General features: G+C 43.9%; 1 protein-coding gene across 1 annotated transcript; it reads left to right on the plus strand.

Annotated features, from left to right (window-relative positions):
- The first annotated feature begins 703 nt into the window (after nt 1–703).
- LOC130600378 (alpha-fetoprotein-like) lies at nt 704–12,601 on the plus strand. The gene is made up of 14 exons (XM_057411631.1): nt 704–818; nt 2,244–2,304; nt 2,536–2,674; nt 3,266–3,468; nt 4,005–4,152; nt 5,005–5,102; nt 5,674–5,803; nt 6,194–6,408; nt 7,099–7,231; nt 7,851–7,948; nt 8,743–8,881; nt 10,046–10,269; nt 10,804–10,936; nt 11,908–12,601. The coding sequence occupies exons 1-14, from the start codon at nt 734–736 to the stop codon at nt 11,950–11,952; spliced, it is 1,851 nt and encodes a 616-aa protein (XP_057267614.1). The 5' UTR covers nt 704–733; the 3' UTR covers nt 11,953–12,601.
- Nucleotides 12,602–12,896: the final 295 nt, after the last annotated feature.

Below are 12,896 nucleotides of genomic sequence, written 5' to 3' on the forward strand. Positions count from 1 at the left end.
CTTCAGACTAAATACACATATCCTTCCCCACCTACCACAGTGTTACACATACCTGTGGCTCTCTAAAGCCATTCTGTCTTCAAAAATCTGACATTTTTTGTCATGCATCGTATTCCAAAAGTAAATAAAATAACTGTATTAAGTGGAATTATTCCCTTCATTTTACAGTTTGAGAGTTGATTTTGTTTCAAAATTTGGAGACTTTTGATGCTGCAAAATATCTTATAGGGGATACTTAATTCAGCCTTTTGACCATGACCCCTTGGAGCAAGAGACAGCTTGTGCAGCAAGGAGGGATGAAAAGCTGAATTTGGGGTTTTTCCATCAACAGCATGTTACAAAGACATCTTCTTTGCAGCAATCACCTTTGAACAAATTTGCAAGTAGACAAGATCCACGTGCACAGTAAAAAGCCCAAGGAGTGTTTAAACTTCTTATTTGAAGTCTGATAACTTAAAAATGTGTATTTGTCTAAATCTTAAGGGGAAAAAAAGGGATCTCCAAGGTCCACCCTTTGCAACAAGCTGGTGTATTCATCCTCCTGAGCAAATAATGGGATGTCTAAATATTGTGAGAATATTCCAAACTGGCTAATGTTACATGTGACAGTAAAAGGGTTTTGATTAACCAGAAATCGTTTGGGAGAGTATAAAAGTAACTGTTTCCCATTACTTCTTTCTGCCTTACCCAGGTGAACCAAGCTCACCCCAAGCCCCTGCCAAAAACTGACAGGATGAACTGCAGAACAGTAATTTACGTGATTTTACTGGTGAGCCTCCCCATAGTCATAGCCCTGCCTGGAAGTTATCGGGACATAGGTAAGAATGTATCTTATTTTTTTACTCTATCTTTTTGTATAATGCTGATGGCTGCAGCTTCTCACACATGGTTACTTGGTATCTTGCTTTGCCTCTGCTAGCTCTATGCTGGTGTTTTCTATGGGTCAAAGGTATACAACAAACCTCAATCTGTACAACTTACTGGTGATCAGCCTCAGATGTGTGGCTTCTTAAAGGCTTGAGAATCTATTTAGTGTGCAGGACAGCCAGTGGTTACTGAGAGGAAGCGTGCTGAAGGGGAATTCCATCCACAGGAATGCGGTTGTACCACTGGTTTTAGGTACTCCAAAACTTGTTGAAGTGAAGCCTGTGGCCTTCTGGGCTCCCTCTGCAGTGCATCAGGAAGTGAGATAGAGGAGGCCCAAGAGGGATGCTGCCTCCATCGCTGGTGGCTGTTGAGAGTAGCTAAGTTATGCTATTGCTCTGTGTTTTCCTTTGGAGGGGGTCTTATTCTCTCTTCATTGACTCCTGAGAGAGCTTACAATGACCAAATTTCTCACTAAGGCCTAAAAATGGGGCCTAAAATAAGGCGCTTCTTTCCCATTACATATTGTCTTCATTAGTCAGCTCTTTTTTCACCCGTATAAATTCCACATGCACAAAATGGCCCTACATGGTACCACAGACCTGATGTTTGTGTTATTTTTCTCATGTTTTCGTCGCAGTTGACACCCCTGTGTTACTCAGAGGGATAAGCTGGCTTGTTTCTTTGATTTATTTGATCTTTTTACACTGATCTCAGCCCTACTGATGCGAGGGTGAAACAGTAACACCTTGATTTGGGAGCAGGCCCCTTATTTTAAAATTAATTTCTGCGTATTCTCAAACAGACAAGGACCTTGATAATTCATGACATTTAGATTTGCCCATTAATAAAGGTGCAGTGGCAAAGGAAGAATATTTGCACAGGATTTTCACATAGATGGGACACATACCTTCCTCTGAGACAGTTCGTAGCATGGACAGAAGAATGCAGCTCTGTGGATTTTGGAGGAGCTTTGTGTGCCATTGTAGTTCTTATTTTATCCCATGTTTTCTGCACGGAAAATCCTTCATCAGTAGCTAGAGTGGTCAAGTGCACTTTAAGATAGCTAAGGCAAGGTTAAAAGATGTTTTTAAGGTGCTTCTTTAATCATGTGCAGCATCAAAGTAGCTGAACACCCCCAGGTTTTAGTGTGTTCCTCCCCACAACATTTGTGCTAGGCAGGGAAATTATATTGGCCCTAATGTATTATAGGTCAGAAACAAGTAGATGGGAAATTACATCTCAGGCCTCGGTGCTCCCACTTCTACTACCCCAGGCACTGAATCATCTTTCTCCTAGCCTCCATTACCAAAAAAAGAGAAGGTATTTGATGTAGTATTTAGCAAACATTTTTTTACTCAAATACTCTTGTTTTTCAGAGGGAAAAAACAGCATTGGCCAACGCTTTTTACAGCTGCAGAAGAATAATTTTAAAGCCATGTAAGTCATCCAGATAAAGCTTCTACTTGCAAATTAGCTGCCACTGCACAGCCTTGCACTGTTTGGAACACACAGCAAGTCAAATGCTCACCAGTTCTGCCAGCCCAGAATGCGTTTGTGCCAACTCAGCCCCAGTGACATGAATCCTCTTACTGTCTCACATGTAAAAGTTACAGAATTAGTTTCTTAGGTAGCCAGCAACAGGTTTAATGCTGTGTGTTCTTCTCCTAGGGCCCTGGTCATGTTTGCTCAGTACGTGCAAGGAGGCACATTTGGCAGAGCAGTTAAAATGGCTGAGGATGTCACAGACCTCGCCGAAAGGTGTGCTGCTGCTGCAGCCAGGGACAATCCAGACTGCCTGAAGCCCTTGGTAAGCACATTTACGTTCCTAATCTGGCAACTGTTTTCAGAAGTGACTTGTCATGTCAGAGCCCTGATATGTGTATTCCCAGAGAGGCATGTTAGGAGACTTCCCTAGGTATGTGTGTTTGGCCTTAACTGACTCTTTGGTTCTCCAGGCTCCCATCTACAAAGTGTCTCAAGATCGGTGAAGGAAAACAAAGGCCCTCTCCTCCCTCCATCCTGAATAGCACAGCATCTGTACCGGCAGCCATAACCTGCATTTCAGTAAAAGATATTCAGAAAGATGTGCCTTTATGGCTGGGGTAATCAAGAAAAAGAGTCTGAATAATGTTGTAAGGTCAGAGTGTTTAACAACCATTCCACTTGGAAGCATGTCTTGGCATAACAATAGGTACCAGAGTTCAAGAAATCATCACCCAGGTTTTAGAGTTCAGTTTTAGAGGTCAGTCTGATTTTCACTGAAGTTAAAGTAGGAAGGAATTAAGAAAGAAACAGCTTATGCAAGTTGGGGCTTGTTGGCTTGAAGTAGCCTCCTTGCAAAGCTCAGAGGAGTAAAATGGAATCCTCACTCAAGTTAACTTTTTCCTAATTTTCATAGGACAAGATCTTCCTTGACACAATATGCCAGGAGGAAAATCTTACCGGGTTTACTGACTGCTGTGCTAAAAAGGATCCTGAAAGAAATGACTGCTTCCTCACTCTAAAAAATTCATCGAGAGGGTTCATTTCTCCTTTTGAAAGGCCAAATGCAGAAGCTGCCTGTAAAAATCATTCACAGAATCAACATCTATTAACGGAACAGTAAGTCATAAATTCATTGCCTAGATAAGACAGTTATGAACCTTCAGACAGCAAACACAGTTTTCAATGCAGCTGTCAAGTTCTATCTAAGATTCTCTGTAATCCTGTGCTAGTTCTTCTTCCTAATATGAATTATTTACATAATTCATCCACCTGTAATGGTCATTCTGCAAAGCCTGTTCTGCCATCTCCTGCTTTGGATACAAGTCTATATGTCAAACAACCTGCCCTGGTTTATTGTAGTGCATGTAAAGGCCTTACCTGAAACCAGGAGCCTCTGTTTAGTCCTTAAAAGCCAAGCAGAAGTTGTGCTGCTTCTGAACCAGAACTGGCAGAACTTGAGATTTCCAGGAAACTGGCCACACCATTAGCAGTTTCCAAGATAAACACCACACTATGTGGCTCGTCGTTATGACAGTAAAACAATCAATTTTAGCTGCTACCATTTTAATTTCTGGCAGAGGCAGCTATACCACTGCTGCTCCTGCATGTGGGGGCTTACTGGGAAACTAAAGATGTTTTTCCCTGGGTTTCAGTTTTATTTATGAGGTGGCCAGAAGACATCCTTTCCTCTATGCCCCCACCATCCTTTCTGTTGCTCTCCGATATGACGAGATGATGAAAAACTGCTGCAGAAGCTCTGAAGACCTCACTTATAACCTGGAGGAATGCTTTCAGAGACAGGTATTCCATCACAGGCTACAGATAGCAGCCACTTCTTCAGAGAATCATAGAAGGATAGAATGGTTTGTGTTAGAAGGGACCTTAAAGTTCATCCAGTTCCAACCCTGCTGCCATGGGCAGGGACACCTTCCACTAGACCAGGTTGCTCCAAGCCCCGTCCAGCCTGGCCTTGAACACTGCCAAGGATGGGGCAGTCACAGCTTCTCTGGGCAACCTGTGCCAGGGCCTCACCACCCTCACAGGTGAGTTCTTAGGAAGAGTTCATCTAAATCTCCCCTCTGTCAGGTTAAAGCCATTCCTCCTTGTCCTTTGCCTACATGCCCTTGTAAAAAGTCCCTCTCCAGCTTTCCTGGAGGCCCCATTAGGTATTTTAACACTGTTATAAGGTCTCCCAATGTGGGGTGTTGGGCAGCTGAAGTTTTACAGTGAGAGGTCAAGGCAATCCCCATGCCCTGTGACAGCATCGCTGTCCTCCCAGCTCTGCTCAGAGAGGACGAGGTGCTACACAGCGTACAAAAGCCTGATTTGTTTCCCTGTTAATAGCACCTCGATACAGCTCCTGCTTGTCTGGGTATCTGCACTGCAGAGACATGCCCCACACATAACGCATGTTAGAAATTCAGAGCACACTACCTGTCACAGTGGAAGACAAGGATTAAGAGCATGGAACACTTGTTTAATAAATTCAGCAACTAAATAGCGAGCACAACAGTTCATATTGCAGCTTGGACAACGTTTTTCTTTCACTATTAAAAGGTCCTTTTTTAAAAAACAATCACAGCAGTAGTTTTAGTGCAAAGCATTGCCTTGTCTTTTTATCCTCTTTCACAGTCTGCATCTTCTTTCTACCAGGCACCAAAGGTGGTGAAGCCAATAAAAGAAGATGGCCTAAGGCAAGAACACACATGTGGAATCTTGCACAAGTTTGGAGAAAGGACCTTGAAGGCTCTGTGAGTGTTCCCCATGTCCATCTTATTTTGAAACGAAGCACGGATGTTGTGTGTTAGCTGTGGGCAGCTCCACACCTGCACACAGCACAGTGACTCAAATACCAGCAGTGTCCTTCTCATATGCAGCTCAAAAGCAGCATCTAACAAGGAAGACAGATTAGAAATACAAATTTAGACATGACAGCTGTCATTGTTTCCTTAAAAACTGCCATTACCTTTCAAAATCTAAACCCAAAGTCTGAAAGGAATACAGCTCTCTGGAACGAAAGTTGGAGCGATTGTGAGCAAAATACAACTCATCTCTCTTACCTAGTTTTGACACGAGGTTGCTCCTGTGATTTTTTTTGCGCCCACCTACCACATTTCCTTCCACCATCTCACTGTGAAAGTCGCCTGGGGTCCTAAGACAACCCTGACAATCTCAGCTCTTGCCTTCAAGGAACATTTATTAACGTAAGCAGGGAAGAGACCATTCCTGAGCAGTTTGGATACCCCCTGCACAATAAAATGAGAGGAGCTATCACAGCCTCACACTGTGATTTGAAACAATAACTGTTTTTCTTTGTTGTAGGAAACTTGCTCAGATAAGCCAAAAATTCCCTAAAGCTGATTTTGTTACTGTTAGCAAACTTGTGATGGATGTTGCTAACATGCACAAGGACTGCTGCCGCGGAGACATGCTGGACTGCATGCATGATAGGGTAAACCTCATTTAACATTTGAGTGTTTGCTGAAATGTAATGCTATTTTTGTGTTGGTTTCAGATTTTTCTTCCTCCTGTGCTTCACTGATTGCTCTCTGAAACTGGAGATTAGCTCTGCAGTCTAAAAACCTGCTTGATTTTCCCATTTGACTTTTTAACCCAGGAGGACCTTTTGCACAGCAAGCAAGAGGTTGCACCAAATCGATCAACAGGGCTTGAGTTTTCTTCCCTGTTGTACCAGATTTGCGTGGCACAGCTTTGATCAGCCGCCTCTTCTTTTTGGGAGTCACCCCCTCTGTCTGGAAAATGCAGATAAAAACACTGATCAAAAAACCCTACAAAGACCAAAATCTGGCAAAATTTCCTTCATTTCTTTTCTGCTTTACAGGAAGAGCTTCTGCACTACGTCTGCACCAACCAAGACATCCTATCAAGCAAAATAAAGCAGTGCTGTGAAAAGCCTCTGTTACAAAGAAGTGAATGCATAGTTAATACAGAAAACAATGACAGACCTGCAGACCTGTCCCCCCACGTCAGGGAGTTTATAGAGGACAAGGGAATATGTGAACGTTTTGCCCAGGAAAAGGACACACACTTAGCCAGGTAACTTCAGTCTTCCTCAGCTCTTCTATTTTCTTGTTTCAATACTCTGGCCGCAAGATGACACTTTGGGCATAAAAGTTCAGCTTATCAGCCTCAGATTTGTCTGCTCTGGGAGCATGTAGGCTTGGGGTACTGGGCAAGTCGATCTTAGTGAACCGCCACTTACTCCTAGAAGGTGTGAATGCAGAGCAAATGCATTCTGCAAATTTGGAGCAGAGCACGACTGTTATTTCAGAGGCAAAATTGAAAAAATGCCTGTAAAATTTAGGAGCCAACAGTTCTGATTTCAGGTGCCAGCTACAGCTTTGATACACTCCTCAGTGTTGAATTCAAAACACTTAAGTCAGACTCATGCCTCGATTCAAACGGGATCAGCTGGTTTCTGTTCTAGACATGTTCCTTTGTGCGATGAAGCCCTGATCCTACCTGTAGTAAATGTAGGCACAAATGCTCCATGATGCAACAGACACAGCATCAAGTCCCAAAGACAGAGAATTAACTTCAAATAACATACATCAGGTCTAGTTATGAAAATATATTGGGTTCAAACTGCTGTGTAGAGTAACTGCTGAAGCAGAACTCATCTTTTCATTGCCTACTGAGAACTGAGTCTGTTACTGCAAATTATTTCACAACCATTAGGGAGCTCTTTTGGCTCATCTCTAATTCCTGGTACTCCACATATTGCAGGTTTCTGTACGAATATTCCAGGAGACACCCTGAGTTTTCTGCCCAAATGCTTTTAAGAATTGGTAAAGGATATGAGGACCTACTGCACGAGTGCTGCAAGCCTGGAGCTCCAGAGGACTGCTGCAGCAGAGGGGTGGGTGCTGTCAGCCTGCACACCGCATACTGATGGAGTCAAACATATATATGACCACATGACTGGCCTGCTCCAGGCCTTGAGCCACAGCTGCTGTGACAAACCAGCACATGTTTCAAGGCCTCACTATGGAAAAAGCATCAACAGAGCCTTTGCAATCAACACTTGTGAAGTAATTTCGCATGGATAGGCAGAGATGCTGGGAAAAGAGATGCTGGGAAAAGGCTTAGAGCTAAGGTTTCTGCTCTACACTGGGTGCTCCAAGAGTGCTAGTTGCCCTCTTCCAAATATAAAAAGCACTTACAGTTATTGTCACAGACCAAAACATGGGCATGGGCATTGTAAACCTCTTAAGCTAGGAGGTGCCCGGTGTCTCAGACCCAGACTTCCATCAGTCCTACAACATCAAATATTTCAAGGTGGTTGAAGGAGGACATGTACTACATTCAGGCAGTCTATAGAGGTTTCAGATAGACAAAGGCTTTCTATGGAATTAAAAATGGGTGGCATATAGCAGGTAAGAAGTAGTTACAGATAATCCAGGCTTTATCTGGAGGGAGTGGGGCATTCTGGATTCCCCCTGCTACAACAACTCCACAAATTAACTTATGTTTTTCAGGAGGAGGAGCTGAAGAAACATATTTACGAAACTGAAAGTGTGATGAAGACGAGCTGTGACATTTACAGGGAGAAAGGAGATTACTATTTCCAAAACGAGTAAGACTTTTTTACATGCTTGCATTACTCTAATTACAGTAGGCAGAGCAAACCCAGAGTAGCTGAACCATATACTGTGCACAAACACAACATGCAGGCACAAGCCTCCTGCAGGAACTTTGGGCCTGATTTGCATGTTAACAAGCACATGCCTAACAAAGTATGTACACAAACTTAACGAAACCTTTAAGCTGCTCTCATAGAGTTAGGCTTCAGCTGGCCTGCTCTGGGGAGACACACTGAGCTTTTTGCCCTCCTGTGTGTGCTCAATCTTTAAAAGACGCTGGAATTACAGGCTTCCAACAAGCCTGATGGGCTCCTTCTGCCTGTTCCATCACTGAAGGCTTTCCTGGCCACAGTGGTTAGTAAGCACAGTTTTTGAAAAGAAAAAAAACAAGTAAACTTCTTTGAGCTTATCTTCTGCCCCCATCTAGTGTGCCAAGAAGACACTCAAATCCAATTTTGCTCTTAGACAAGCTCCCTATGCTCCCAGAGAAAAAAATAACAAGGGGAAGACATAGCTACCATCTCATAAAAGGGCCCACTAACACGTAACTGGCAATTCTGCTGTTAATTCTATTTGTCTAATCTGGTAAGAAACTGGTCAGAGAAAGGAGAGAGGTCAAACAAATAAAGCAGGCTTGTGAGGTTCTACACACCAGGCTTAGTCCTGCTGTTGCACTACTGAGTGTTCCCTGCGGTTTGGCTGGAGCTTTGAACATGTGAAGGCAGAGGCTTGCTCACTACTGCCTCATGAAACAACATCACTGACTTCAGAAAAATTACCTTTTCAGGCTCCTCATGAGCTTCACCAAGAAGATGCCTCAACTGACATCTGCAGAGCTGATCAAGTTCACCAAGCAGATGACTACGATTGGCTCCAAATGCTGCCAGTTAAGCCTGGACAAGCTGCTGCCTTGTGCCGAGGAAAACGTGAGTATTGCTCCTCTGGATCTCAGTCATACTTCTGGAAACCCTGTCACAAATTCTGCTGCCAGCAAGGTCCAAGAGTAAAGGTAAGTGAAAAGAATGTTCACTGAGCTGCTGAGTTGACCTGAAGGTGTACTTCCATGCCTGAAGGAAGCATAACTCCATCTCATTGAAGTTAAGGCTGGAATTGAACTACATAAAAAAGGTTCAGTCCATCCTCCAGACACCCATCTTCTTCACCATCCCCTTAACAAGAGCAGCCACACAGACCCACAGGTGCCCTGCTGAAGACAGCAAGTCCATGCAAGTGTGCTTTATGAAGAAATCTGTCCTCAGTTCAGCTGTAGCAGTCATTTTTCTCCTCCTTAGTAGCTGGTGCAGTGCTGCATTTTTGACTTTCAGCCTGGGAACAATGCTGGTAACACACCGATGTTTTTCTGTTGCTAAGTAGCGCTTACTCTGACCAAGGACTTTCTGAGTCTCATGCTTTGCCAGGGAGGAGGGGAAGCCGGGAGGAAGCAGAGACAGGACACCTGACCCAAACTAACCAAAGAGGTATTCCATACCACAGCACGTCATGCCCAGTATAGAAACTGCAGGGAGTCACCCGTAAAGGCCCAGATGGCTGCCGGGTAGGGCCGGGTATCCTCTGGCAGGTGGCGAGTGGTTGTACCGAGCATGACTTGTGTTTATTGTTTTCCTTTTCTCCTTTTAGTTTTATATTCTGCCCCTCTGTTATTTCCCTTATCATTATTATTATTGGTGGCAGCACTAGTGATTTGTGTTATACCTTAGTTACTGGGCTGTTCTTATCTCAACCCATGGGGTTCACATTCTTTAGATTCTCCTCCCCATCCCTCTGGGAGCTGGGGTGAAGAGAGGGAGGAAAGCGAGTGGCTACGTGGATCTGAGTTACCGTCTGGGCTTAAACCACAACAAAATCACTTGGTTTCTGTGCGCAAAGGACAGTCCCTGGAACCACAGAGACATACTTCTGAAAAATTATTTCACTGACAAAAGCCAGCATTCAGTCAAAAATAAACTATCACCTACGTTACAAAGTTTAATTTAAGCTCTCTGTTATTCTTTATAACTTCAAGAGCAGTCTGTATTTTTGACCATAAAAAATTTAAATAATTTTTTTTTTTTCCACTTCTCTTGGTAAAGCTGGATCTTGTGCTTGGAGAAATATGCAGAAGACACCTGAGGGACCCTATAAACCCAGATGTGTGCCACTGCTGCAGCAGCTCCTATGCTCTCAGGAGACCATGCATAGGGAAACTGGAAATGGATGAGCATTACATGCCCTTATCACTGACTCCAGGGCTGTTCACTTTCCATGAAGACTTGTGTACAACTGAGGAGGAGAAGCTACAGCACAAGAAGCAAGAGTAAGGCGTGCCTCTTCTAGCCTGTTACCTTCCTGTTTCTTATTTTTACCCTGGCCATTAACTTGTGCTGGGGTGAGCCCAAACTTCCTGGACCCTCTGGCGTGATGCACAACACAGACAACACCTGCCACTTAATTCATGGGTAATCATAGAATCACAGGCTTGTTTGGGTTCGAAGGGACCTTAAAGCTCATCCAGTTCCAACACCTTCTACTAGACCAGGTTGCTCCAAGCTCTGTCCAGCCTGGTCTTGAACACTGCAAGGGATGGGGCAGCCACAGCTTCTCTGAGGTGGACCAATGCTAAAACCCTTCAGATATTTTATTTCCCAGGGGAACTGGGCATGTCTTTGCTTCCTACTGCAAATACCTACCTGGGTGGGGAATAAAAATGAAAAAGCTGTAGAAAGAAAGTGGGCAGTAGCAGAGGGACTTTGCAGGACTAGGGTTGGAGAAATGCACCATAAGCCGTGTGCTTTGGAGAAATGTACCATAAGCCATGTGCTTCCTCTGCTTTGCTCTGCTTTCCTTGCAGAATGCTCATCAACCTCATCAAATACAAGCCCCAGATCACACAGGAGCAGCTGACAGCCATCACGGCTGCCTTCACCACCATGAGAGAGCAGTGCTGCAGAGGAGGCAACCCCCAGGCCTGCTTTGCCAAAGAGGTGTCCTTTCTGCTTCATCTGACCCACAATGGAAACAGGGAGTATATGCAGAAGGAGGAATTTCTCCTTTAAACAGCCAAACCAAGTCTGGCTAGCCAGAATTCCTGCAGTTCTGTTTCCAAAAGCAAATCTGATTGCCTGCACATTAGATATCAGCACCAGTTAATTCATCACTAGATGACTTACCTAATTAGTCTTGTGTTTACATGCAGTAATTGATAGATACAGAGCTCAGCTCCATCTGTTTCCTCTGGGGAGCTCCTGGGACTGGGCCTGTGAAGGACATGGACAAAGGTCTTTCCCTGGCTAACAGCTCTGAAACGAACTCTTAATTTTTTAATTCTTAGTTCTGAACTGGATTTCACTTGAAAAGTTCCTCAGCAGTAGAGAGAGAAAGCATGTAGTCACCTTTTAGGGTCAAAGTATTTTCCCTGTTTGTATTCCCTACCACTGTTTTCCTCTTCTCTTGGCTATGTTCTTGTAGCTCATTGACCCTCACACTGCAGAGCTACTTCAGCTTCTCTTCACCCTCCAGCAAATCTGCTTTTGTCTACTTCACATCTCTCTCTCTGATGTATTCCTTCACTAAGCTTAAACCCTCCACAACCCTTAAGCCTGGCTCTCTGTTTTCCTCAGCCTTCGCCTTGCTTTAAATGACAAAATACGAAAAAAGTCTCTCCTGTGATTTCCACCTCTGAACACACCAAGCCAGCCACACACCTGCAAAGAAGCATTCTGCTACCTCCTCCCAAACATCACATCTCCAAAGGCAGCCTGAGCTGAACAGGAAAAACAACATGTTTATTAAACATAGTGGTAAACATATCTTTACTCTGTAGAACATGGTGTGTACACAGCTTGCAAACACAACAAAACACTACCCACTGCTGCCACAGTGGGTAGTGGCAGCTTGCTTGTTCACAAACACATCACCTTTCTGACTAGCTCATAGATATTTTGCTCTTTTCCAGGGTCCAGAACTTATAAAGAGAAGTGAAAAAATGTTGTCAGCATGAAGAGCTCCCGCAGTGCATTGGACAACACTTGCCAACCTAACAGCAAGCATATATTTTCTGATGTTCATGAAGCATAAACAGGAGCATGTGATTTGTCAGAGTGCACAAAACTACCTTGTGGCTCTTTACTCACAAATCTAGGAAAGTCTAGATGGTTTTACACCAGCTACAGTTCATCTGCTGCTGCAAACAAGGGACAAGAGGCATCTCAATAAACCATATTTTCCATAGGACCTGCTGGGCTGGGGAACTGCTTTTCAGTCATATGGGGAAGAACCCACATACGAACCTCAGCTCTGGTTCCTGTCACAGTGATCCAGAATTGTCAAGGAGATGTAAAATTTAAACCAAAGCAAGTAACTTAAAGCCAGCTAAATTTCTTAGTTGTTCAGGATCCTTAAACATACAAGCCTTAAGTGCAAAGAGAAGGCTCATCACCTTGAGGAAATCTGCTGAAAGAATAAGTTAAACGGATGGAAATTGTCATTAACAACATAAATCAGACCAAAACCCATTTGTTAGGTTTGTGGCTGACAGCAAGGTGGAGCCAACCTGTTGCAAACCCCTTTACAATTCTTAAATGTCAAAATCACCTTGGCAAATTAGAGAGACAACCAAGAGGAAACCAACTCTATTCTACCAGGACACATTTCACGCATGACACAGGAACAATTAAGCAGCTGTACCATTTCACTACAGGAGAAGTACTCACTGGGGAGCTGTGCAGGTCACCATGTGGTTATAATGAACCACAGGCCAAGAGCCATCAACAGCTGGCTGCTGATTCAGGTCTAACTTATTGCTCATATACTGGCGGCATAAGCAGAGCAACAGCTAAAGCAGAACAAGGCTTTACCCAGGTATCAGTGGTGGTTTTGATATCCAACCAATGATCAGATGGGCATCTTGGGCTTCTCCAAGCACTGCAGTTTAGAGATGCAGAT

The sequence above is a fragment of the Pezoporus wallicus genome, unplaced genomic scaffold, assembly GCF_028554395.1.
Source record: "Pezoporus wallicus isolate ANWC-B61680 ecotype Strahan unplaced genomic scaffold, APGP_CSIRO_Pwel_v1 contig_13223, whole genome shotgun sequence".
Lineage (NCBI taxonomy): Eukaryota > Metazoa > Chordata > Aves > Psittaciformes > Psittacidae > Pezoporus > Pezoporus wallicus.